Here is a 25,462-nt window from a genome sequence, read left to right as displayed (position 1 = left end):
GATACTTCGAAAAGTATGCAAATAAGAAACGATTCTGTTTCCAACTTGAAAGAAAACAGATGGTTGTACCATAAAGGAAGTAATCATAGTGCACTATTTGGCTCAGCAGTGAACAGTGTTTAGGTATCATGTAAACTCTGTTAACAAAAAATGAACTGACATATAACCAGACAAGAATATGTACCAGTATTGATTTATAAATATAATTTTTACAAAGTTAATTTGCACTGTATCTGCGTTTCTAGAAATGCATTCAGTAAAATAATGGTAGGTTTTATAGTATTGGCAGAGTTTATCACTGCTTCAAAGTGCTTTACTCCACAGTTCATCAGAGCTGCAGACTGCCCTCCTGATGATGCCACAGCTGGGTGTGGTATCACAGGACGGTCCTGGGACTCAGTATCGACCTCTTTCTTCCATCTACCCACCCAACAGGCCTTTACAGAGAACCTACTACGTACTAGGCCTTACCACGGGCTGGCCCAAGGGCTAGCCGGATACCCAGCATTTAATAACTTCTGTGCACACACAAAGGAGACAAGTCAGGAGGTGAAGAGAAGAAAGGAGAATAGCAAATAACATATACAGTGTTTGGTTTGTCCACATTTTTCATTCAGGAAGCCATTATATAAACACATGCAGGGCCCTGGAGTTAAAAAGATGACTCAGTCATAGAGCTACTCCCCAAAAGAGCTCACTAAGAGTAGTTGATGCAAGATCTGGACTTATTTTCCATCATAAAAGACAAAGTAGCAAGTGGGATGAGCGATGTAGAAGGCTACAGAAAGGTCATGATGTTCCTCAGGATGCTACTATTGTTCTTTGCACGTTGAGGGTTCAGTCAGTCCTTCAGCCTGCCCAATCAAAGGCAGATATTCAAGCCAAGGTCACAGACCCTAGACTGATCTGGAAGCAGCTTTAGAGCACCTCCCCCACCCTCATTCACAAGTATTAGACCACTGATCACTGACCACATGGCTTTTCATTTCGGACAATAGGAATGGTTAAAATGGCAAATTTTGTTATATATATTTTATCATCACCACCAAAAAAAAAAAAAAACAAACCCAAAACGAAAACCACAAAACATACACACAGATACGGAATTCCATGTTTTGTTTTGTTTTTAAAAATATGGAATACTAATCTCTAAAACCACATAATTTCTCTTAAGAAACAATTCCTCTCACACACCCAAGTTATTACCAAAGTCTGTGCTTAACCAGTTGTTTGTAATCTATTTCCAAAATTATCATTTAACCTCGACAATGTATACCAAGTGTAAGGGCCTCAGAACTGGTTGAACTGGTTGTCTTAAAAAAAAAAAAAGTTTACATCCCTGTGAATAAACATTTAAACTGAAGGCTGACAATATCAGCGTAAGAACATTTCTATTGTTTGAAAAATTATTTCAATTATTGCCATTTCCTCCAAGCATACCTCATCCTGTCTGGGCCATCCATAAGCAAGAAATATTTTCCTTTAGGTCAGACCACACCAATGTCCCAGGGTCTTTGTTCTAAGTAACCTCAGCAAATGATACCTTAAATTTGAGCATCTTCCCCCTGACCCCCCTTCAAGTTGTAGCTTTCTGGGGAAGGTTGGTTTCGCTGGAAAACCTGAGAACTATGAACCTTTCTAGAAAAATCCAAAATTTAAAGGGTTCACAAACCTTAGTTCAGAAAACTTGGCTCTAAAAAAACCAGTGGCATTGCTACCAACCACAAACAAATGTAGCAGTGCAAGGGTACTGGAGGTCATGAACACCACACAAAACATGCAGACTGAATAAATACTATCTGGTTCGCTGCCTTCAAAAAATGACTATCGCTACTATGCTCCCCCCCCCCAAAAGACACAAAAAACAAGAGGCAAGACAAAGAACAAGTTTTACCCATTATGATTTATTCTCTACAATATTTTGTTAAAGAGTTCAATGATTTGCACTCAGAAGTTATATAGCCAAGAGGCAACCAAGTGTAATACAAAGAATTGGTCTGAAGTCTTTGCACTGAAGGCCATACAAAGTCTCTTGCTTCAGGGAAATAAGAACAAAAGTAAACAGAAAGAACATATAGCTCCCTAGGCTCCAGAATCTCAATAGAAAATAACATCAACAATTAGTGAAATTGTAGGTGTTAACATATCATGGAAAACAGATCTTGTGCAAATATTAACACCCAGGACTTCTGTATAGATGATTTTTATTATAAACAATAAAATACATGTAATGTCTCAACTACAAACCTTTCGTATTGAAAGAGTCTCTAACATGAGTTGCTTTAATATTATGAAGCGATAAAGTTTAAGAACCTCACGGTGGAAACAACCCAACACCGACAAACTCTAGTGATCAAAGACATTCTCTTTCAGTTAATGTAAAACGAGGACAATTCGCAACTATGGAGACAACGTCCCAGCTGTGGGTATTATGAGACAAGCCAACTTTCCAGACCAAAAGGCACTCACAGCTAGGGATCAAACGAACTCCGAACCAAACCAGCCAAGTTCAGCTGTGTCCGTGAAAACAGTGGTTACCTACTGTCCAGCCTGAGCAGCCCAAGGACAAAGGAAACACCGAGCAGAAAACACTCCCTTCCCTGTAAACCTACCGCCCACCCCACGGGTACCGGCCATCCGCCTCACTGCTCTGGTCGGGTGCGTGGAAGGCAGTGCACTTCCAGTTCGGAGCCATCATCTCCCTATGCAAAGCTGCCACATGGATGATCCAGACTTAGTATTTTTCCTGAGAGCCATCTGCCACACGTCTTCAGGAGGTGACCGTGACTGTACGCTTCCAGACCGCCTCCTGACTAGGCTCCATTCAGGACAGACACTGACTGTGCCACTCTTCCCAGGGCCAAAGACTATTCCTTGGTCGACTCCTGAGTCCCCTGCCAAGGTGAGAGGGACTCGAGCATCTCCACTGCTGGACTTGGATGGGAGCATGAGGGAATGTGCAGGGAGTAAGGCTTCTTCACTCCAAAAACCAGAGCCCACTTCAGTGTGGTGCTGGGCTTAACTAGCCCGATTCTTGTGCACTGATTTTTTTTCCCCATTTCCTGGGTTTTAAAATTTTCTATTCATTTTCTTAAATGGCAGGTATCCTACCCTACCCTCAATAAAATAAAAAAACATACTATACACTGGGGAAGACAAATAGGGCAACATTTCTACAAGAAAAAAATAGGCTTGCAAGAGCATGGCACTGAAAATGCTTGCATGACCAGTCTCACTGAGCTCGGGGTGAAAGTTTAGCACCAATTTTTTTGCTTTTTTTAAACTTTAGAAATTAAACACAACTTTTAACGTAGAAGACATGAACAGTAATGAGTGTAGCCCTATGTATCAATACTGTTGTACAAATTGGAGGTGGGTGGTTTAGTCCAGAGCTGGCCACCCTGACATCAATCCATGGCACCTAAGAGTACTGTTGTTACATGTTTGTAACCAGGCATTTATTATTCTCAGCAGCAGGAAATCATAAAACAACCCTTTCGTCTTCAAAAGCCTGTTTTCATGAATACTACAAGGGGAACGTGGCGGGACACGACCCGCACAGCCGAGGATCGGCCTACACCCACCCCAGCTCGGCCCACATCCTCCCAGAGACAGTGCCGAGCACGCCTGCTCACCCTCACCCACCTCTTCAAGAAATGAGATAGCTGTGCTTAGCAGAGACCGTGTCCCTGCTCCCCTCCCCCACTCCTGGCAGAAGAAACACAAAAGATCTTTTCACGTAAATATCTGCCCATTTCAGAAAGCCACACCACCACATAAACTTTAAAAATAAATTAAATCAAAATACTGTTGTTCACCGGGTTGACCCCAATCCACTCCAAGAGTTCTCTAAGCATGTTGTTGAAAACCAGTGTCACCACCCTCAGGGTCCTTGCCTCCAACTGGCCACCTTTTCCTGTGACTCATTTCAGCAGTGCCTCTGTGACAATGCTTTCAAAGCATCTTCCAAGTCCCCAACTTCTATGAACTCTGCTACCGTATGAGTGAAGAACAGGCAGGAGGGAGGAGAAACTTGCCAACAGCTACTCGGAATCAGCAACAACGGGAAAGGGGGATATGCCATGTGAAAGTATGAATGACCTAGAATAAGATGAGCTATTTGGAACTTTGCCATGGTGGGGTGAAGATTCCCAGCATGTTAGGCAAGATAAAGATTCACCTTGTTTAATTAATTACACAGCTTTGTTCTAAAGTCCTGTACAGGACTGAAACAGCAACAGTCTTCCCACGTCTACAGGCAAACGACAGAAAGGAACTTCTCTTATTAAAGGTCCCTCAGAACGTTTGCCTGAAAAGAACAACAGCTTGGAGACCCTGGATTCTCTCCTATGACGACGTGTCCTTCTAGAACCCAACCCGAGTGCTTGTTTGAACATCTCTGCCTTCTGAGAACCTAGATCCAGCTGTAGGCACTGCTACCAGTGGAGGAGTGAGGTAGCCGGGTGGTAAGGAAGAGGCCTCTCCTTTGACCCTGCGTGCTGCGATGCCGTTGGGCCCTCCCGTGGGCATCCCAGTCCGTTCCTCAGCAGGCTACGCCACGGAGCTGTGTTCAGTGCCAGGAGACTCAATGCAGGGAGAGTGCCAGAAAATCCAACTGACAGTGGGATGAGAATTAAAACCTTCGAGGCTAACTGAGCGATGAGATCTGCAACGCCATCCCCAGGGCCTCCGATCTTGATGTGGGTCTCTGTCCAGGAGCCCAGAGGACTCATGGCGCCCACGGTCAACCCTAACATGGCGTCCACTTATGAAGCGTGGAGGTTGTGATCAACTCTTGGTACGCAATAAACTGGAAGTTTAAAAAAAGGAATTTAAAACAACCTAAAAATGTTTCTTGTTGGTCTCCGTTGCCCAGACTGCCAGGGGAATACACCTACTTGATCTGGGGAGGCCGCAGGGCTGTGTGTGGGGTGAGCCTTCTCGGACCGTCAATTCCAGCTTCCACTGTTGTGGCCAACACACCGGCAGCAGATCACCAGCGGCACCTGCACCCCAAGGGTCTTCTGAACCCACACGGCATTCTCACTAGTCATGGAGGAGCCCCAATCCAACGGAACCCATATTGAGGAAAGGCTGAGATAAGGCTTGGGCCCCTCAAGTTCTGTTTCATTCAATATAACCCCGCCCCCCTCCTCAGTCGGCTGGAGGCAGACTTGGCAACGGAAGCTAGCATCATAAAATGGTGCAGTAATAGAAGTAACTGGACCAGGAAGAGGAGGCATCTGCTCCAATGATGTCATAGCCATTGGTGGCCACGGGGGGGTGGGACTGGTCATGCAGCCGTGTGTCAGGAGTAATGATTGTAGAGGGGAGGGGCATGAAGAGTGCCGTTCTGGAAACAGTGCTGGCGGGAAGCAATATACTCTGCGTAACTGATTGTCACCTTCTCGCTCCGGTACCTGTGCAAGGAAACAGGGAAGGGTATTAGGAACCCAGAACACTTCAGTCTGTAGTCACTCAGCAGAGAAAACCAAAAGCTTACTCCACATTTTGAAAGAATAAAATGGAAGACCAAGAGCAACCTTACTTACAGAAAATGAATGACAGCACGAGAAAACAGTGTTGTTATTACAAATGAACAAGATGAAAAAGCACGATCACAATTCACCCGAGGATGTGTTTTCTGCACGTCCCACCTTTAAACACTGCATATGCTTATCATCAGGCTGCTTTTAAGCAATCTGCTACCAGGGTCTGGATGAAGAGTTTCAAGGTCAGATTACACGGGTGGCAGATTGGAAGATGGCTGCACCGATGCCCAGTGTAAAATGCGTATCTACTTTCAGGTTCAAACGTGATAAATTTGACAGAAGGCAACCTCAACTTGCAGAAAAGCAACAAACAAGTTATTTATAACTAAAAAGGGGCACAGATACCTAATTCTGGGTCAAATTCTGGTGAAGCAGGTTAAAAAATCCTGGGGCTACACAGGATGGGGTCGCTTCCCCGATGAATGTGCCGTATCATATCACAGGGTCATCAGGACAGAATCATAGCACTTCGGCTTTGCTCTGGAGAGAGCCATGAGTCAGGATGCGAAGCATGGGGCGTCACAGACCTATGGAGCCTGCTACAGACCACAGGAGCTGGGCGTGACAATCCTTACCCAGAGCCATCTCTTTCCCACTGTAATCTCTCCTCCACTGCAAGGTGATTATTCCTGAATTTTGACAGGGAAATGGCTGTTCAAATAAATTATAATAATAATAATAATAATAATGCTTTGTATTTGAAGAATTTTTTCTTTTTTCTTTTTGGAATCCAAAGCATTTCAAAAACACTGGGTTATCTTCCAAATAGACCTGTGAGGTTACTATATGATTATTCAGCATTTTACAGATGAGCAGGCCAACAGAGGCCCACAGAAACCCACAGAAGTTAAACCTCTCCATGTTTCCAATTTCAACAGAGATGGGAAGAGAACTGGCGTCTGCTGACCACCTACAATACTGCTTGGCCCTGGACCAGAACTCCTTACCTTACCACACCCTCGACACCCCAAGGCATTCTCATTTACCTCTTACAGACAGGAAATTTTGTTTTCCACTCAGAGAGGCAGAACAGCTGGCCCAGGTCACACAGCTGGGGAGTGGTGGAGCTGGATTCAGACCCCAAGTCCACGCACACTTTACTACACCAGGCAGCCTCCCCACAGAGGTATTCGCCCCAAACAGGCAGAGGCATTTCCTCCTAACTCTGTAAAAAGCGGTTTCTGACTATTCCAGCAACACGCCACTTGACTGCACGTGGCTTCAACTGCTCATGGATTTCTGCACCAAGAGCCTTCTCTCCTGCCTCCAGTCCCCCCTCAGCCTCCCGATCGTGGGCCCGGCACAGACACCCCGAGAGCCCAGCAGCACGCTCTGCTCCCGCTCTGCTAGCAGCTTAGCTGTGCAGACGCCCAGGATGCATAAACCTCAGAGCTTACACCTCACCCATGCTTCTCTGGCTTAGAGACATCAGCGAAGAAAAATTTTTTCTTCCCCTTTCTATCAAAAGTCCCCTCCATCCAATCCCAACTAAATTAAGCTGACAAGGAAAATGAGACAGTGGCTTACCTGGTGAGTTTGATGGTTTTTCTGAATTCACTGGTGATGGGAGCCTTAAAGCCACCTTTCCTGAGCAAGGAGTCTATCGTCTGAATCTGATCCCAGTCTGAGGGGAAAGATGCACGCGGAGGTCAGCACACACTGACAAGAATGGACCCGCTCTAACACGGACAGAGAAGCAGATGGGTTCGCTGGGGCTTTGGAAGCCCTGGGCACCAGCCCCGTGTCCTGAGCCCACCGGCCTCACTGGCAGTCGGTCCGAGGGGAACTCCAGATGGCAGACACCGCCCCGGACACCCATCAGTGGCCGTCCCCAGGCCCTGCTCCCAAGTCTTTCCTGTCATGTGTGACTCCAGCACAACTGTCTAGGAACAAACACGGTCCCACCTCAGACCAGCCCGCTGGTCTAGAGCTGCCACCTGGGCTGTTCTAGGGGAAGAGAATTCAGACCCTGCAGCTCATGCTCCTGCACACGGATGCCTTTAGAAAGGATGGGAAAGTAGTCCACACATATACTGCTGTGTTGTTCTTGCAGATTTTCAGATAAAACCAAATATGCCACACTGAAAACCAAGGGAAACCCCCTAAATTACTGCACTAGGTGCCCCGATTTTAATGTTTCCAATTTTCAAATGGTAAGAGGAATCTGACTATCTACTTAAGTTATCATCACATCTCACATTAGAAAATACCCCTGGTATGCCTCCTTGTACAGAAACGTCAGGTTTATGATTTCAAAGGGGCAGCCAGAAGGCTTCCTTTTATGCCATGCCCCCTCCTGCTTCTGGCAGAGTTTAAACACAACCACGATGGAAACCAACAAGGCAGCCACCCTCCAGACCGTCCATTCACCGATGCACCAAACTGGACATCATTCTCTGTTCCAGATTCACACCCAACAAAAACATGTTGTTTTCCAAAAACAGACTAGTTCCAAGAAAGAAAGAAAACTGGGTTGCTCATTGCAGAGTGCAGAAGCAGCATTTTAAAGTACTTTTCTAAATATTCCTTGAAAGAGAACGCCTGCCCATCCACTTCCTGTCTTTAACGTCCCACTGTTAGAATTCAGTAACCCCTCGGATTTTTTTAAAAAAAAGATGACAACAAAACCCAGGACAGATTACATTTTGCATTTTCCCAATTAGAACACTGTGTAATAATTTATGACTGAAAGTTCAAAACCCGCTAATATGGGCAGCTTCCCTTTACAGTGACCCCTGCAATACGGTTGAGCTGGCTGCTGCAATTTCCCTACAGTAACCGCTGCAGCTCTGGGGGCCAGGATGCAGCCCTCACTACAGTGAGAGAGGCCAGCAGCTGGGTCAGGGAGCTCTCCGCCCCTTCTCGTTCCCTGGCTCCCACAACTTTGGGGCATTTATTTCTCATTTGACTTGAAGAGGAAGGAGGAGCTCGTCCTTGGTCAGGGCCGGGGGGAAGGGAGCACACTCCTCCCCCCACCCTCCTCCTGGCAGCACTTGACCAGAACCGTCTGCAGAACCACCCCCCCATCGAACTCACCCTGTTCCTTTGCAACCTCAGGTAAATACGTGGCTGTACGTTTGACGCCTTTCTCATTGATGAATTCAATTCGAATCCCATGAACCCCTACCTACAAAAAACACAACCAAATAAATGGCATTTACTTACTCTAATGGGATGCCCATCATCCACATAGAAATCGACACTGCCCCTGACCGCTGCCCCAGGTCTGAGACGAGGAGAGCCTCATGCTTTCCATGACTGACTCTCCCTCAGGTCCACACGCCAGAGAGACTGCAGCCCGAGGGCCGTGTGAGTCTAGCCGCGGCCACCACAGCTCATCCAATAATCCTCAACATTCTACCTTTCATCTATTCCATTAAAAACCTACACCACAGGGTTTCCATCTGGGTTCCTGACTCTTCACATGTGGCTCCTGATAACACCTTTCAATCAAGGCTTACCAAGAAGGACCTGGAATACTCTCCTTTATCCCCATTATCACTTCTCATTAGACACGGGAGAAGGCTGTGCAACAGAGCAGACTGGGGGTGGGGTGGGGACAGAAAGCCTTCACATTTCTTCCTACTCCTAACATCGCAGCGCCTTTTCTGTCACCCAAGCTGCCTACAACTACTTCCAGACTCAGCTTCCCCTCTGTCATACCCTGTCTCAATGAAGGAGGTACATTACCATGTACTAACCCGAACCCAAATGCAACGAGAGATGCAGAGTTCCAAATGCGGCTGTTCTCACCTCCCAGTCCAGGTAATCACTGGCATCCTCAAAGTTAGTAAGGAGGGAGACAGAGCAGAAAAGTTTAGGCAGCTCCTCTCGGGTCAGGGGGGGAAATCGGCTGTCCTTAAGTGCACTGGAGGGGACAGAAAACATAAGTGAGGCTGCCCTGGCGCTGGAGCCAACATCATCAGCCCGAACATTTCCGAATCTTGAGCTGTGCAGAAAACAGCCATTATCCATCAACACGAATCCGCCAGAAACAGCCTGATGCTCTTAACTGTCTCTACTTCAACTGATCTGTGACTCACCCGAGTACAGCCCCCACATCTCCTGATTATCAGAGAGAGAACACGCCAACTCTATCACTCGGAAGAAGTGCAGGCAGGCGGGCAGCTGTTCTGTTTTAGCCCATCACCTACAAACCTGCCGGGCGGGGCCGTTACCTGGTTAGCGTGTATTCCCTGAGTCCTGAATGAAGGTTCATGGCTGAGAAGGTCCCGATGCAGCCACGAAGCCGCTTGTCCCGCCCTGTCTTCCACGTCACAAAGAGCGGGCTGAAAGAGCAAACGCAGGACAATCCCGGTAAGAACAAAACCTTGGCTTCACCCCTGTTCATTTCCGTTACTCCCAAGAAGGGTGGTTCTCTGACGCTGGCTCGGGACACCCTCTGCCTTCCAGAGTGCGGCCCCGGGTCAGAGACGGACCACAGCCCAGTGAGGAAGGCTCTGAGCGGCCTGGCCTGCGGGCCCTGCTCACAGCTCCGCCCCGCTCTGACACCACAGGTGGGTACTTCCCTCCTGGTCCTCGGCCCGGGACTCCACTTGTTCTCCACGAGTCCTCCACGTCCTCCTCCTCCTCTGTACTCTCTTCACGTGTCCACGTCCCCAGTTCCGTCCTTCGGGAAGACACCTGCTCCTCCTCATCTGCAAGCATTCCCTGCAACCCCACACTGATCCCATATTTCTCCTGCCTCCGCCAACTACAAATATCTCCTGCTCATAATGTCCAGAAAAAACTGAAAAAAACAAAAAACAAAAAACACATCTCCTCAGGAAAGCTTATTATTGCAGAAGTTACTACTTTCTGGGCCAAAGTCCTGCTTCACTAGGCTACATCAGGTTGGCAGTGACAGGTTATTTAGAAAGAGGTCAGAGGGCTGTCCCTTCTTCCTGAAATTCCTCCACGCCCTTACCCCTTAGATTCTTGAGTCAACACTTCTTAAAAAGCAGCTACAACTGTCAAGTTACCTAACTTCTTCGATCGTCATCACAAAGCCCATCTCCCACCTGCTCATCTTTTCCTTCTAACAAAACACCTGAACACACCAGCCAACGTCAACGTTCCAAAATGGACTCGAATCCCACCATCTCCACCGCCTCCAATGCTGCGGCCAGCCCCTGCTCCTCCTGCAAGGGACACACCTGAGTCCACGGATGCAGGCTCAGACGCTCAACCGACTCAGGCAGAGCTGTTCTGAACAGTCTTCCACAGCACACCTCCCCAGTCAGCACATCTTTCCCCACTTCTCCTCTCCTGTGACACAACCCCAGGAGTCACTTCCCCTTTTGCCTCTGCCCAGACAGGGTGCCACACACACTGTTCAGCTCCTGTGAGTGCTTGGCCAACTCAACAAGCCTCCCCAGAGCAAGGACTTTCTCTTCACACTCCCCTATTCCCTGCCTGGGGGCCGTGCACCGCCTCAGTGTGGCACCAACAGCTGAGGAGTGAATGGCCTGTCAGTGAAAGCTCTAAAAGCCACTCCTAAAATAATAGAAATTTAAAAGGGGGGGGAGGGTACAGCTCAGTGGTAAAGCGCATGCTTAACATGCACGAGGTCCTGGGTTCAATCCCCAGTGCAAGAAATAATAAATAAATAAACCTAATTACCTCCCCTCCACCAAAAAAAAGGTGGCAGTGCTCCTTAAAGCCAGCTCACAGCTGCTTCCAGTTCTGACAAAGACAACGCTGGCATGAGTTTCTTCACCCTACTCTTCCCTTTACACATATTCCTTATTTAAGTCATTGGCACCTTGAGGGGGCCTGGGACAAACAACAGAATCCTGAACTAAGAACAGTAAAGCAGACTCTGACACTGGGTGAGATGCTGGCAGTCCCACAGGCCTGGGGACCCTGACTGCAAGCATCACGGCGCCCGGTCTCCAGTCTGGCCCTCAGCCTCTCCTGGTCCACCTGGACTTCAACAGTGCTGGGTCCATGACAGTGTGATGTGTCCACTGGAGAGGCACCGGCCTACCCGCCGCCACACAAACCAACAGCAGACGAAGAACACCGCTCTGCTGATGCCCAGACCGTGACGGCAACAAGACCGTGGCTCCCACGAACACGGCCTCGGTTGTTACTGAACCCGCTGCGTGTCCAGGTGCTGTCTGGACATGTCTCATCATCCTGTTCCCATTACCCTTTGCCCAAATCGTGTGAAAGCTTTTTATATGTAGCGACCGTCTCAAGAGAACGACCGCAGAAGACACCACAGTGCCTTTCTCACCGTCCCCTGCGCATGGCTGGCTTACTCACTAGGGGTCGTTGGTGAATCTAGGGAGCCGTGGCTGTGGGAAGCCATAGAGGTGACAGTAGAGGACGTCAAAGCAGTAGCAGCACATCTCTGCGGTCACCACCAGGTTCTTGGCGGTGTTGGCAGTTCCGTTGGGCCGGGGGAGAGGGCTCAGCGCTCCCGATGCGGGATTCATTCGTGTAATGGGAGAGTTTCCGGGTCCCAGAGTTAAGTCCGACACATTCTCCCGCCCACTGCTGCTGTCCACATGCTGGTGGTTTTGAAGAGGTCCTGAACTCGAGCCGGGGACAGTGGCGGACTGGTTCCCGTGGCTGTGCGCTCCACTTCCAGACAACTTAGGCTTCTTGACCCCACAACAGCCCGCTGCCAGCTTGGGCTCGAGGGGAGGAACACAGCGTCTCTTTCCCATCCTGATTCCGTGCTTGAGGTCTGGGATGCTGCAGAACCCTAGCCCAAGAGAGAACAGGCAAGCATTCATTCAAGGGCTGGTGAGGAGGGGACACAAACACCAGAGGGGAGGCGCCTCCCTGGAAGGGCAGGAGCCGGTAGACTCTCTCTAACCCAGGGTACGCTGGTCACAAAGGGCCGCCAACCAGCAGGGCTGGAAGGGACATGGGTTCCAGCCCGGGGTTCCTGACCTTTCCTGAGGGGAACTGGTTTTATTTCCCATAAAGGTTGGGATCACTGTGGACGGAGGCTGGCAACACGCAGCCCCCTCTTGCCCAGGACCCCCGGGGCAAAATGAGGTGGGAGGAAGCCAGTGTGAAGCTGAAGGGGCTGTTTCGGGACTGGGAGATGTGGGAGATGGCAGCTGGCCAGACAGACCCTTCATCAGGATGCTTTCTGGAGGCTCCAAATTGAATCACCCTATTTCTACAGAACCCCAGAGGAGCTTCCATGCTTCTCCTTACCCGTCCTCTCTGCCTGCCTCCACACTAACCTCCAGCTGCGAGTGGCTGGACCTCTGTGCTGCCGGCATCCCTCCCAGCCCGGCCCCCAGCCCAGCCCCTGGCCCCCCATGGTCACAGTCTCGCTCATCCTCTCTGCCTCTCTTCTCAATCTGTTCCGACTCCTACCCTCCCAGCCTTTTAAGACCCCATTCAACACCAGCCACAGCCCAGTGGAAACCTGTGTTCCCATAGATGGCCCAGGCTTCACAGTCCTTTTGTGAGGTAGCCCTGTCTGCCCTGTCACACAGGTGGTCAGACACAGAGCCACCCAATGCCACAAAATGGGCCGGCAGATGGGCCAGGAAACCAGAGGCCCAGCTGACAACGTGATGGGGAGAGAGCAAACTTCTTTCATGAATTTTTTTTCCTTAAAAAGCCTAAGGTAAAGATATGTGGCTACAATGACCCAGATCCTTTCCCTGTCATCTGCTTCAGTGATCAACAGGAGGAGGCAAACAGATCCAAAGTTTTATGTCAGTGTGGGTGATACCAACCTTGGTAACATCCTGCTGACCTGAGAAAAGTATACTTTGTGTCTTCTCAAGTCATTACATGTTAGCTTTAGCATTCCACGCAACATTATACATACGTGTGTGTGTGTGTGTGTGTGTGTGTGTGTGTGTGTGTGTGTGTGTGTGTTAAGTCCTACCTAAAAGTTTTCTTTTGAGTTGAACACACAACACATAAGTGCCTTTTCAGGCACTGCTCTACAACACAGTATTCTGGCTGCAAATTCTACCACCTTTCAAATCAGGTATTTACGTACCCATTTGCAATGCCATTATTTCTACAAAAACCACCTGTCACTTGAGGCTGAATGAGATATAAAAACTTCACAAGTTTTTGTGCTTGTGCTCCTGATACGTGCTGGTCCATCACGAAGCACACGGTTTTATACTCAGGAGATTCTGAGGGGGTGAAAGTTGTCTCTAGCAGACGAACAACAGCTTGAACACTTCAATGTCTGGCTTGAAACGGGGCTTCTTTTTTTGAGAAAGCCGTATGCACATACACAATAAAACCACCAATGACTAGATTGTTTCTGAGCGTGGATGTCCTTGTCTTGTTTAGACTGTTAAGAGAGGGAGCAGAATGTCATGGTTAAAAACTGCGGACTCCAGAGCCCAATGGCCTGGGTTCAAATCCTAATTCCTCCAGGATTAACCTCTCTCTCCCTCTGTTTCCGCCAAATGAAAATAACAATAGTACTTGCCCCACAGGTGGTTAAGAGAATGGAGTTACTGGATGTCAGGCTTCATTCGGCGTCAGGTACTCCGCTCTTACCATCTGGAAACTCCCGGAGGGCCAGGACTTCGCTGTGCACTTGGGGCTTAGAGCAGTGCTTGCACCGACAGGTGCTCTTTAAACAGGATTTCACGGACTCCTCCAAACCACTCAGCAAGGCAGACGGTGTTACCATCATTTCACAAAGGAGGAACCTCAGGATTAACAAGATAATCTGCCCAGAGCCAGACTGCCACTAAGTGGCTGAGCCAGGATTTGGGCCAGAATCTATCTGTCAGACTCTAAGGCCTGGGTCTTCCCACCAAGCTACAAAGAATGAGGCCTGCCAACAATACGCACTGGATTCAGTCCCTTTCCTAACAGCATGATTAAAAAAAAAACATCAGGAGTGTACTAAAAACCAACCTAAGAGTTTACAAAATCTTGTCAACAAAAATGGAGCAGAAAAAAAAAAATCAAAACCGAAGCCCAAAGCCAACATCTCCGCCATCACCCTGACAGTTACCAGTCCCCCTCCACTGTCAGTCCAGAAGAATGCCACTGCCCTCTGAGCTCTTCTGTGACTTCCTACTTTGTGCACAACCATGGGCCGGGCTTTAAGGCACAAGATGACTGAAGCAGCAGGACCACCTCTCAAGGGCTAGAGTTTTAAGAGCACCAACAGGGCCCTGGGATTCTGCCTCTAGAGAGCCTCAGAATTCAAAGAAGCAAAGAGAAGGGATGAAATACAAAGGTTAAAAAAAGAAAGCTTTCCTAGTTCTTACACCAAAGCACACCTGAAGAAGAGATACATGTCATGAGATGGTGACAAGCAGGTGTTCCTCTGCAGGTGTTATCAATGATTTTCAAACCATTGCAAGGCAGATGAACTCCAGTCCAGGAAGATTCTGCCTACACATCACGTACAATCACTGACCTGGAGTGGGGCCTGATCACAAGTAACATCAACTGATTACATTCAACAATTTCCCCACACTTCCCCAAATTATGATTTGTAATCAACAGAACCAACCCAAATTTTGTGGTTCTTTTGGCCTAGGCTTTCCTTGGAGGCCACTAAGCCAACAATTTAATCGATATTCTCAACTAGTGACCAAAAGCAGAGTTAAGAGACTTTCTGCATCAAAAATATATTAGAAGGCATTTCTTTAAAAATTTAGTCTGTGAATGTAACCCTATGGAAAACTTCAAACATAAACTAAGTAAAATAGTATAATGAACCCAATACCCAGCTATAACAATTTTCAACATATGGACAATCTTATAATTCACCTGTATCCTACTTACTCCATCTCCCCTCCTCCTACTGAATTTATTTAAGGTTTGTTTTTAAGGGGGCCAGTATTTACTGATCTGTCAGCATAAAGCAAATACTGAGTGACCTACAGTAAAGAATGTGAAGTTGCTTGTTGTAAGGACCAACATCAAACACTATCCATCAATTTCTCCAAGTTTCTCTTTAAGTTCGAGATTCTTGTAACCCTACTCCAACAAACTGGGCACCTCACCACAACTAAGTGTCCCAGACACAGCTCCCAGGACCTACAATGATCAGAGACACACTTGCTTTTCCAACAGCTCAGCTTCTGAGTACGGTGTAAGCGCCCTCAGAGTAACAGCATTTCAATACAACAGACCAACCTGCTGTCTGACCAGCTAAAAACAAATACCCCTAATCACGTATTCTACCTCTTCTAAAACTGAGTGCATCTGTCCTCACCCTTCCCTTAAACCTCATAAAAACTACCAACAATGGTACTGGGGTCATAGTAACTGAATAAACTGTGAAGTCAGCTCAACCGAAACAACTGGAATCAGGTAAAAGCCTTTACTTTAGAAATGCATATACCACTCAGACCCTTCAAACCCTTCAGTTGGTTACTCTTTCAAAGCGAAACCCCAGGGCCACTTAAGGGCCAAGAGTAGTGATCTCATTTTCCCACGGTCTGTCCACTTTAGAACAATCAATGAGAATGAACGAGTTAAAACTGGATATCCACCAGATGGAGACAATACCCACACTTCCACAAAAAGCTTGAGGAAATCACAGGAATCACGGTTTCACCTCTTAGGACCTTTCAATGTAGCATGTGTCAAATAAAGCTGCTGTCAGTGGTGACAAAGTCATCACACCCTCTACTGCCACACCACTCAGGGAGTCCAGACCTTCATTAGAACCCACCACAAAGGCATCTTTCCTGCCCTCTCCGTGGGGGAGCCTTGCAGGGCTCCGTGGATCTGGGCCACCGGGTGGCTCACAAAGCCACTTAAACTGCAGCCAGCATGGAATTCACCAACACCTGTAGGGTCAGAGGCCGGGCTGCGTTTGTGTTTTTCCTTTCATAACACCTAACACGGTGCCCACACACCGACAATCGTACCTAGGGCCCTCCTAGCCATGTCATTTAAGTTAGCCTTTTTAATAAAAAAGAGTATTTATGGCACCACCTGATCTTTAGATACTTGGTTCCACTGGGAGGTGCTGACCGTTGTGTGTCAGAAGCTGAAAGTGACTGAGCTACAAGTATCTATTCTTATCAACAGTGTCAGCTCCACTCAGCTTAAACCAAGGAATGGTTTAATTCACAGCAGAGTGGATAGCCAACGTGGACAATCCACTCCAAAAAACAGGTCAAACATCTCCTACGCTAACGGCTTGCTTTGATCTATGCTGGTAGCTATCTTCTTTGCTAAACACGGTAACTGGTCAGTCCAGGACTTGGCTCGGGTGCTACTTAACTTTAGGTTGCTCATGGCTTTCCTTTGAAAGGCCATACCTAGGTTCTAAACAGCACTTGAGAAGAATTTTTTGTTCTTTTTGAATGATGGGGCGCTTTAAGAGCTACCCACTGGAGCATATTTTCCTGGAGGGCAGTTTATGGCCTCAGGAGTTAATACAAATGCCTCATAAGTTGCTGATATTTGCAAACAAGGTAGGAGACCAGAGCTGAGGGGAGGATGTGAGGCAGCCCTGACTGACTGGCTGGCTGGGTGGGAGGGCCTTCCTCCCTCACTGGGGGTCTTCTAGGACTCCCAAGTCCACTGAGAATAAAAGCTGACCCCCTCCCAGAGCAACCCCCATCTTCAGAGGACAGAGGCTAGGTTTTGGGGTTATCGTCTGGGCTCAAATCCCAACCCGGCTCACCAGGTCCTGGCTATGCACACTCGGCAGGGCTGTCACATCCCTGTGGACCTGGGCTCCTGCTAATATAGAGGGTTGGTTTGTGAGCATTTGATGAGCAAGACATGAAAAACTCCTAACAGTTCTTTGGCACAGATCTGCCATTCATTAAAGCTTCTGCTATTACTAACACTTAGACTGCCTCTACTGACAAAAGCAGGACTGGTTATGAAAATAACATAGCTCTGAGTTCTTCCAATTTCTAGAGGAATAAACGTCCTCATAATAAAATTCTATTAAGAACTACCACGTAAACTTAAAGATGGCATCATTAGTATGGGGTTATTAATCTAATGACCTTGATGCTTTTCCTCTTTGGAGAGCCATGCTTCTAATAAATCATCCAATGTTCCTGTCGTTGTGAGACACCAGAAAAGAAAAGGAATGCTGGGCTGAGAGTTGTATACAGCTCTCCTTTACCCGGGTCCTCTCTGAAGCTCACAACCATACACCGAAAAGAAACTAGACTTACTAAATGTGCTATCACTGCAGAAATCTTGGTATATATTGAGTACCAAAAGAACTACTGTACCAAAGTAGTTAGATTTCCAACAATAACTGGATTAAAATATCTAGAAAATCCTGGAGATGGAAAGAAATCTAGATTTACCTTCAGAAGACAAGCTTGAAAACATCCTATTGGGGGACATGACCTTATAACAAAGAAAACAGATTTGGGAGGAAAGGACAAAGAAAAAGGGGGTCTCTGTATTTTCTTCTGTTATTACTCAGTATCCAGATGTCTACTCAAATCAAGCTTTATACAGAAGCGAACAGGCTGCTGTTTCCTTTGTGACACAGAGTTGAACTGAAATTCAATTTAATAATTATATGAGTAGTGAAATGGCACCTGAGCTATAATTCTGGCCTACTTATGGAACTATTCCAAGAAACAGATGAAAAACCCACAAACATTCTGGTAATCATTTCAAATAATCACTTCTACAGTTTTGAAACCCCATCATACACACACACACACACACACACACAAATCCACCCAAAACATTTGCTGTGTGCAAATTCTGCCTGCAAAGAACACGCACCTATACAATGCTTTTAAAATTTATAGATTTAGAAAAATACCAGAACTATACATTTTCATGTCAACTTAAAGAAAAACATTAATAAAAGGAATCCAAAGTTTTGTTTTCTTTTTAGATCCCCTCCCTTTACTATGTGAGCTATGGCAGGGTGCCAGATTTCTCTGGGACTTGGTTCTTTCATTTGTAAAATGAAAATATTTGTCCCCTGCCTTCCTCACAGAGGGATTGTGAGGCTCCAATAAGATGTAAAGCACTCTGAAAAAATTGGTATGGTATGTTTGCATACCATAATTAGCAAACTCAATGTTTATTAATTGTTTGCATATCATTATTAATAAACTCAAGGGGACACAGCAGTAATAAAAACTTTTCTAAAACTTTATGTGTAGAATTTTAATAATTTTCAAGAAAACAGCATCACCACAGCAGATCTAGGGCAAAATGTTCCAAACATCTCTGAAGATTATAACCAAATAAAAGACACCCAATAATTGACCTTGACAGAAACTGCATTAACCTCAGGATTATGATCTTCGTCTTAAAAAATGAGTAATTTGGGCAAGGGGCAAGAGGCAGACCTTATGTACTAAAAACATGAGGGGTAAGTGTAATGCTACACCACCATCTGAGTCACCCTATTGGGATTATGAAAAATAAACTTGTCTTTACATATTTGCATTATTTTAAAAGATAGCAATTGGAAGGAACATCATCAACATTAGGACCCCCACACAGAAGTAGAAAAACAGAAGTGAACAAAGTAAACCTACATCCTGAAGTCCTAGCACAGGCCTAAAACCAAACCAAAACAAACAAAAAGGCAACAAAATTCTAGTCTAAGCATGTCCAAGGTAATACTCACTGAAAGCAGAAAGTTTGTATTGCCAGGGGAACAGCTATAACAGAGGAGGGGAGCTATTTTGTCTCTGAAATGAATTTTCTTCCTTCCGATTCCATTCCTTCTTCCTGTACCTAAGATGGAAATGCAGGTGCAGTGAATGAACAAAATCAAGGTAGTGCCAAGGTAAGAGATGGTTTTTGAAAAACTACAACTCAAGGGGGCACTTTCTAGGGAAAAAAAAAAGCTTAGGAACAGGCTTTCCTTAATTCAAAACATTTCAAAATCTAAACATAAGGCAGCAGTGGCGCTCCCATGCACTAAATCACCTCATCCTTGGCGTCATCGCCAAGAAGGGAGGCCAATGAGGATCAAAGGTTTTTATTGAACCTGAACCTGAGACACACATTAAAACTTCCTCCATCACTAATTTAGATCAAAACTTGCTCTCAGGCCAAGATATACCATTTCAAGGTTCTCCATTGGTTTCAGAACACAAACATATTCCCAAATCCTTTGCAAAGATGGTGCTGAAGAATCACTGGACAGTTTGCCAGGGTCCTGAGGACGGGCCGTCTTGTTATCCCAGGTAGAGGTGACAATTGTCGGTAAGAGTCACCCATCGTTACTCGGGGAGGCTGGCAGAAATCTCTTCACGATCTTTTCACCAACTCTCCCCACCCCCCAGTAGTAGAGAACTGAGTTCTTCCCAAAGATGTAAACAGGAGACTCCAGGCCCCACCCACTCTATCCAAGGAGAGGGCAGTGAAAGAGGATAGGCCCAGAGGGATAAGGGTGAGGGAGTGTGGCAAAGTGAGGAGTTCAGATCAGGACAGGGAAGGGAGGAGGGCAAGGGATGAAGGGCAAACCCACAGCCTGGGAAGGAGGGCGGCAGAAAACCTGGAGTGGAAGGTGGAGAAAGAATGGACGTGGGGGCTCCGGGGGCACAAGGGAGGGCGGGATGAGGGTGGAGTTGGGAAAAAGAGGAGGAAGAGGGAAGCGTGCGTGCGGGAGCTGGGCAGGAAAAGGACGGGACCCCGCGGGGACTGAGAGGCCAGAGCGGGGAGGGGCGAAGCAGGCAGAAAGAAAGGTGAGAGGTAGGAAGGGGGCGGAAGGAGAGCGCGGGGCGCCGGGAGGAGCCAGGTGACGACCCAGCGACGGGTAGGGCGGCGAGGGCCGAGCCGCGGGGGTGGAATCCAGACGCCCGGCGGGGGAGGGGGGCGGCGGGACGAGGGGTCGAGGGCCGCCAGGCGGCGACGGAGACCACCAAACTTTACCAGCCCGCGGCTGCTTCCCGGAGGGAGTGCAGAAAGGGGCCCGGCCTCGGCCGGAGGGCCGGGTCAGGGGCGCCCGCCCGCCCCTCCCCGCCGGCTCCTGACCCCGGCCCTCAGCCCGCACACGCGTTCGCAGGCCCCGCATGCCCGCCTCTCTCCCGTCCCCGACGCCCGGAGCCCCTCCCCCGCGCTGCCCCGGGACCCCAGCCCGGACCCCGGGGCCCGCTCCCCGGCCCCTCGGGCCGCCCCGGGGTGAGGAGGCCCGGCGGACAGGGCGGCAGCCCGAGGGAGGCCGGCCCAGCGGGGCCGGGGGAGGAGGGCGCGGCGCGGACCGAGTTTCCCACCTTTTCTCCTGGCCCAGACGCAGCCGGGGCAGACGGGACCTCTCGCGCTCTGCCTCCTCCTCCTGCTTCATGGAGCCATGCGCCTGGGTGGGGGCTCCCGAGAGAAGCGGGCCGCGGGCGGGCCGGACGCGCGGCGCGGACGGGGCGGGGCGAAGGAGGCCGGCGGGGGGCGGGCGGAGGAGGAAGCGGCGGGGCGGCGGCGGCAGGGAAGAACTGCTGGAGGTATTCCCCGGGCAGCTGGAGGACTGAACCGAGCCGGGACCCGAGTCTTCCGGTATCCCAGCAGCCACCGGAGGCAGTGAGGTAATGGAGGAGGAATGTAGGGAGTCCTCCAGTGGACCACACGCCCTCTAGCGAGTCGTGCGACCATAGAGATGGGGGAGCCGCCGGAGCACCGCCCCGCTACTGTCACGTGGCTCGAGCCCGCGCACTTTATTGGCTGTCGCCTACTCTACGGGTTGCATTTAGGAGGCTGCTTTCCACTATCGGGGCTGAGTCCCAGACAGTTGGGATAAAGAGGGGCTGATGGCGAGGCGCGGGAGGGGGCCGTCTGTGGCCACGCAGGTACCCGAGCAGGCAGAGCAGGGCTGGGCTGTCAGGCCGGCGGGCGCAGTGAACGCCGGGCCGCCGTGGCTCCAGAGCGGGCGCAGAGCGCGCTGGGAGTTGTAGTGCGGCCGGGTGAGCGGCATTGTCGGCGGGGCTGCCCAAGTGCCTGCGCGGGACGCCGGTCGGGATTCCCGGCCTTGCTGCCCGGCCCGCCCCCGCGTTGGCACCGGACACTCAGCTCCCCACGGCTCTTCTCCCTGAGCGCCCAGCCTCGCGTCTCTTCACCCAACCCGGCCGCAGCCTGCGAAAGCACCAGGAAGAGGCAGCTCAGACCAGCTTTACGTGCAGCCGACCCTCTGGCTCCGGCCAGGCCCGCAGGAGAGGCTCCAGGCTCGCGCGAGCCTCCTCGTGGACCGAAGAGGGCAGACTACACCCGGGAGGTGTCACGAGCCCATCTCTACCATGGCGCCCCGAGTCCTCAGCCTGAGGACGACTCAGGTGGAATTATGCACAGTACCAAGGTTCATTCAGTAGGTCGACTAAGCCTCAAAAAGAGCATTGTTTAAAAATTAGGAGTCAGTCATTGTATAATTTAATATGCTTGCTATTTGTTTGATGACTTGTCATTTTTACTTCAATTCTAGATGGAGTTGTACTGAAAGTCTTGTCTCTGCCCTGCTCCCACACCCTAACTGCCCCCAACAAACGGTTTAGTCCCCGCAGCAAAGGCATGCCCTGTCTTAAAGCATTGCCAGGCTTGTTAAGAACACAGACTCAAGCCCACAGATAGACTGTTCTGTGCTTTGCTATTCTATTTATGCACAAAGGGATCCTTAACATGTTTGTCCTCAAGGAGCAAAGGAAAGTAGTTAAGAATGTAAATCATATCTAACAGTGAAGCTTTCCAGCAAAAACCTTCTGCTCTCGAATGCATAATGTACTAAAGCATAATAAAGTCTACTACTACAGACTTTTAGCATAATTACCTGTAGGCAGCGGAAACGGAGTGATGGTCCTCCTGGACCTGGAACTCTCAGAGAACCTGGCAGAGCGCAACAGTGGGAGGAAGACAGTGATGCTTTGTAGAACAGAAGGCCGTTAAAAAAGAAAAGAAAAGGAAAAAAAGCCATCAGTAGCAGTCTTCATGATTCCTGACACACAGATGTGCTTGTCTGCTGATGAGACCACATTTCCCAGTTTCTAACCTCTGTCTGCCTGAAAAATCTACCAGTTAGATGATCATATGGCCTCCAGCCAGAAATGCAGGAGGCAGCAAGCCAGAAGTCATTTGTTGGTTTGCTTCTGAATAAGAAGACCAAATCCTGACTTAAAATAATCAGAATAAATGTCACAGGTCTTTCCAATTGAAAGTCTTAAAACATGGCAGCTGGAAATGGGCCCGTCTATTGCTCCCAGGGTGGTAATATGTTGGTATTAAACAGCTCACAGATAAGGGAGTTATAGCTCCCTGGTTATCAAGCTGCCAGGGGGTAAATGATGGAACTAAGATGGACTTGAAACACTCCCAAATTAAAACAAAAACAAACCTAGCTTCCAGCTGTCAAAAGGCATTTTTTTGAGAAGTAGAACCCAGATACTGCTGCTGTTGTTTACTGATGGCAAAAGGCAAAGGGTCAGGATTTTGAAAAAGTCGTTTCAGAGTCACCTCACATCAGCAAGCAACAGTCTGAACCAATGCAGAGATAAACCGAGTGAAATTGAGAACAAGAGGAGAAAACGAAGGGCAATGTTAGCTGTAAATATGGAAGGGCCCGTGTCTTATTTTCTCATTTCCTGCACATAATATAGAAACCTGAGAGGAGGGTATAGCTCAGTGGTAGAGCGCATGCTTAACATGCATGGGGTCCTGGGTTCAATCCCCAGTACCTCAATTAAAGGAAAAATTCACACACACACCCCTGGTACACAGTAGGCATACTATAATTATTTGTAGCCTGAATAATTAAGTGAAGAACAACGCCAGCAAGCAGGGGAAAGATGATGTAGTTGGAAAAGAGAGCTGTAGAAAAGCTAGCTGGCTCAAGCCCTCTGGTCCTGAAACGTCACCTCACTCTGCTGAGATGGGGCTGTACCAGGCTATCAGAATACCTCAGAGCAAATCATCTGCCTCCCTGATGCATAGCTTTCCATCATCTCTTACCTTGAATGGTTGAAAAGATTAGATTTTTTTTATTAAACTGTCATCTATTTATAATGTGTTAATTTCTGATCTAGAGCATAGTGATTCTGTTATACATATACATATATATATTCCTTTTTATATTCTTTTTCATTATAGGCTATTACAAGGTATTGAATATAGTTCCCTTTGCTATACAGTAGGGCCTTGCTGTTTATCTATTTTATATATAGTAGTTAGTATCTGCAAATCTCAACCTCCCAATTTATCCTTCCCCACTCCCATTCCCCCTGGTACCGATAAGTTTGTTTTCTATGTCTGTAAATCATAGAAAGAGAAAGAAAAATAGTGTATGTCACTTACATGCGGAATCTAAATTCAAAAGGACACAAGTGAACTTATTTGTAAAACAGACAGACTCAAAGACTTAATTGTTTCCACCACAAAAAAAGAAATGATAATTTTGTGACATGATAGAGGTGTTAGCTAACTCTACCGGTGCCAATCATAGTGCAATAGATGGATGTGTCAAATCAACACAGTGTATATTGACACGTGATTGACTGTACTTCAATAAAAAATGAATTAAAAAAATCAACGCAGTGTATACCTTAAACTTATACAATGTTATATGTCAGTTGTAGCTCATTAAAACAAAAACAGAATAAATGTTAATGCTTAGGAAAGAATGGAGTCAGACTGCCTGGTTCCAAATTCTAGCCCTGATGTGAATACCTGTGAACCTAGGAGAGTTAGTATGTCAGTAACTGTTTTACCATCTGTAAAATGGGGATTGTTATGAGTACCTAACTCACGGTTGTTATGAGATTTAAATAAGTTTATACGTATAAAGCTATTATAGGGTTAGCATGTCAGAAAATGCTCAATAACTCTGTGCCCCATTAGTATTAGGGTGTCAGATAAGCATGAAATTAGCCTGCACCCCAGACACATGCATTCTTTTGGATGTGCACCTTGGATGGACAATGCATTTATGTACCAAGGGCATTTGCCAACCTGTGGCAATGAAATAAGGTTTCACAGGAGATACTGATGGGTGTTACAGATTTCATTTGTCCCACTTTCCAGATTGACATGACTTCTGGTCTTGGTGGGAGATACAGGGTCTGCAGTTGGGCCTTAAAGGCAATGATGAATACTTATCCAATTAAAATAAACCTTTATCTGGATATACAAATGTGTATATGAGTTGACTATTTCAGAAATATGAAGTAGTTTAAATAAACTGATAAGACCCACAGTATTTTGTTTGTGGTGGAGTTAAACCACATTACTCAGAAAAGATGTGTACTTTGTATGTCACTTGGGTAACACGATTCAACATCAAAAAGTTTCTAAGCTTCTACGAGTGTTATTGGTGAAATAAATGAAACCAAGTTGGAAAGCTCAAGTCACACAGCCATTGATCCTGTAAATACTCTTAATGTCTAGCCTGCACTGAGAATTCTGTATTGCTTTGTATGAGATAATATACAAACAAAGAATGCACAAATCTTAAGTGGGCAGCTTGGTGAATTCTTGCATTAGTATCCACCCCTGTAACCACCATCCAAACTAAGATGTAGAGATTTCCAGCAGCCCAGAAGGCTTCCAGCCTACCTCCCCAGGTGTTAATCTCCCTTCAAAAGATAACCATTCTTCTGACTTTTATCAGCATGGAATAGTTTTGCCTGTTCTTGAATGTCACTGAAATAGACACAGACAGTAGGTTTTCTTTTATGTCTAGTTTCTTTTGCTAAACATTATGTCCCAGGAATTCATCCCTTTGGTTATATGTAGCCATCACCGATTATTTTGCTTTGCTCCGTAGGCTGCTAATGTCATTCAATACAGATTGAATGGTTATGCCACGCTTTGTCTCTAGCATTATTTTAATGTTCTTTTTCTTTTTTGTGGGGGTGGGGGAAGTGAATTCGGTTTATTTATTTATTTACTTACTTTTAGAGGAGGTACTGGGGAACGAACCCAGGACCTTGTGCATGCTAAGCACTCACTCTGCCACTAAGCTATACCCTCCCCCCTTCTCCAGCATTATTTTAAAACAACCTTGTTCCCGTCTC

At 47.5% G+C, this 25,462-nt stretch overlaps 1 protein-coding gene and 1 non-coding gene across 6 annotated transcripts; one reads left to right on the top strand and one right to left on the bottom strand.

Annotated features, from left to right (window-relative positions):
* Positions 1–1,885: 1,885 nt before the first annotated feature.
* On the bottom strand, positions 1,886–21,037 carry AMMECR1L (AMMECR1 like). Of its 5 annotated transcripts, none has more exons than XR_012506939.1 (10): positions 20,696–21,037; positions 19,102–19,211; positions 13,537–13,842; positions 11,823–12,267; positions 9,731–9,841; positions 9,306–9,420; positions 8,589–8,679; positions 7,080–7,176; positions 5,898–6,181; positions 1,886–5,420 (listed from the first exon to the last, which is right to left on the bottom strand). XR_012506939.1 is itself a non-coding variant. In XM_074363438.1 (9 exons), the coding sequence occupies exons 3-9, from the start codon at positions 13,550–13,552 to the stop codon at positions 5,309–5,311; spliced, it is 987 nt and encodes a 328-aa protein (XP_074219539.1). In that variant the 5' UTR covers positions 13,553–13,842; positions 19,102–19,211; positions 20,696–21,026; the 3' UTR covers positions 1,886–5,308. The 5 variants fall into 5 exon arrangements, 3 of the variants coding, with proteins under 3 accessions (XP_074219539.1, XP_074219540.1, XP_074219541.1); XR_012506938.1 differs by lacking the exon at positions 5,898–6,181 and having other exon boundaries at positions 1,886–4,810; positions 4,899–5,420; positions 20,696–21,026; XM_074363438.1 differs by lacking the exon at positions 5,898–6,181 and having other exon boundaries at positions 20,696–21,026.
* A 2,018-nt stretch (positions 21,038–23,055) lies between these two features.
* On the top strand, positions 23,056–23,133 carry TRNAV-AAC (transfer RNA valine (anticodon AAC)). Its single transcript has one exon. It is a non-coding gene; the product is annotated as a tRNA-Val (tRNA).
* Positions 23,134–25,462: the final 2,329 nt, after the last annotated feature.

Source organism: Camelus bactrianus, chromosome 5 (genome assembly GCF_048773025.1).
Source record: "Camelus bactrianus isolate YW-2024 breed Bactrian camel chromosome 5, ASM4877302v1, whole genome shotgun sequence".
NCBI lineage: Eukaryota > Metazoa > Chordata > Mammalia > Artiodactyla > Camelidae > Camelus > Camelus bactrianus.
The sequence above is the reverse complement of the archived record's forward strand: the minus strand, read 5'-3'. Positions and strand labels throughout refer to the sequence as shown.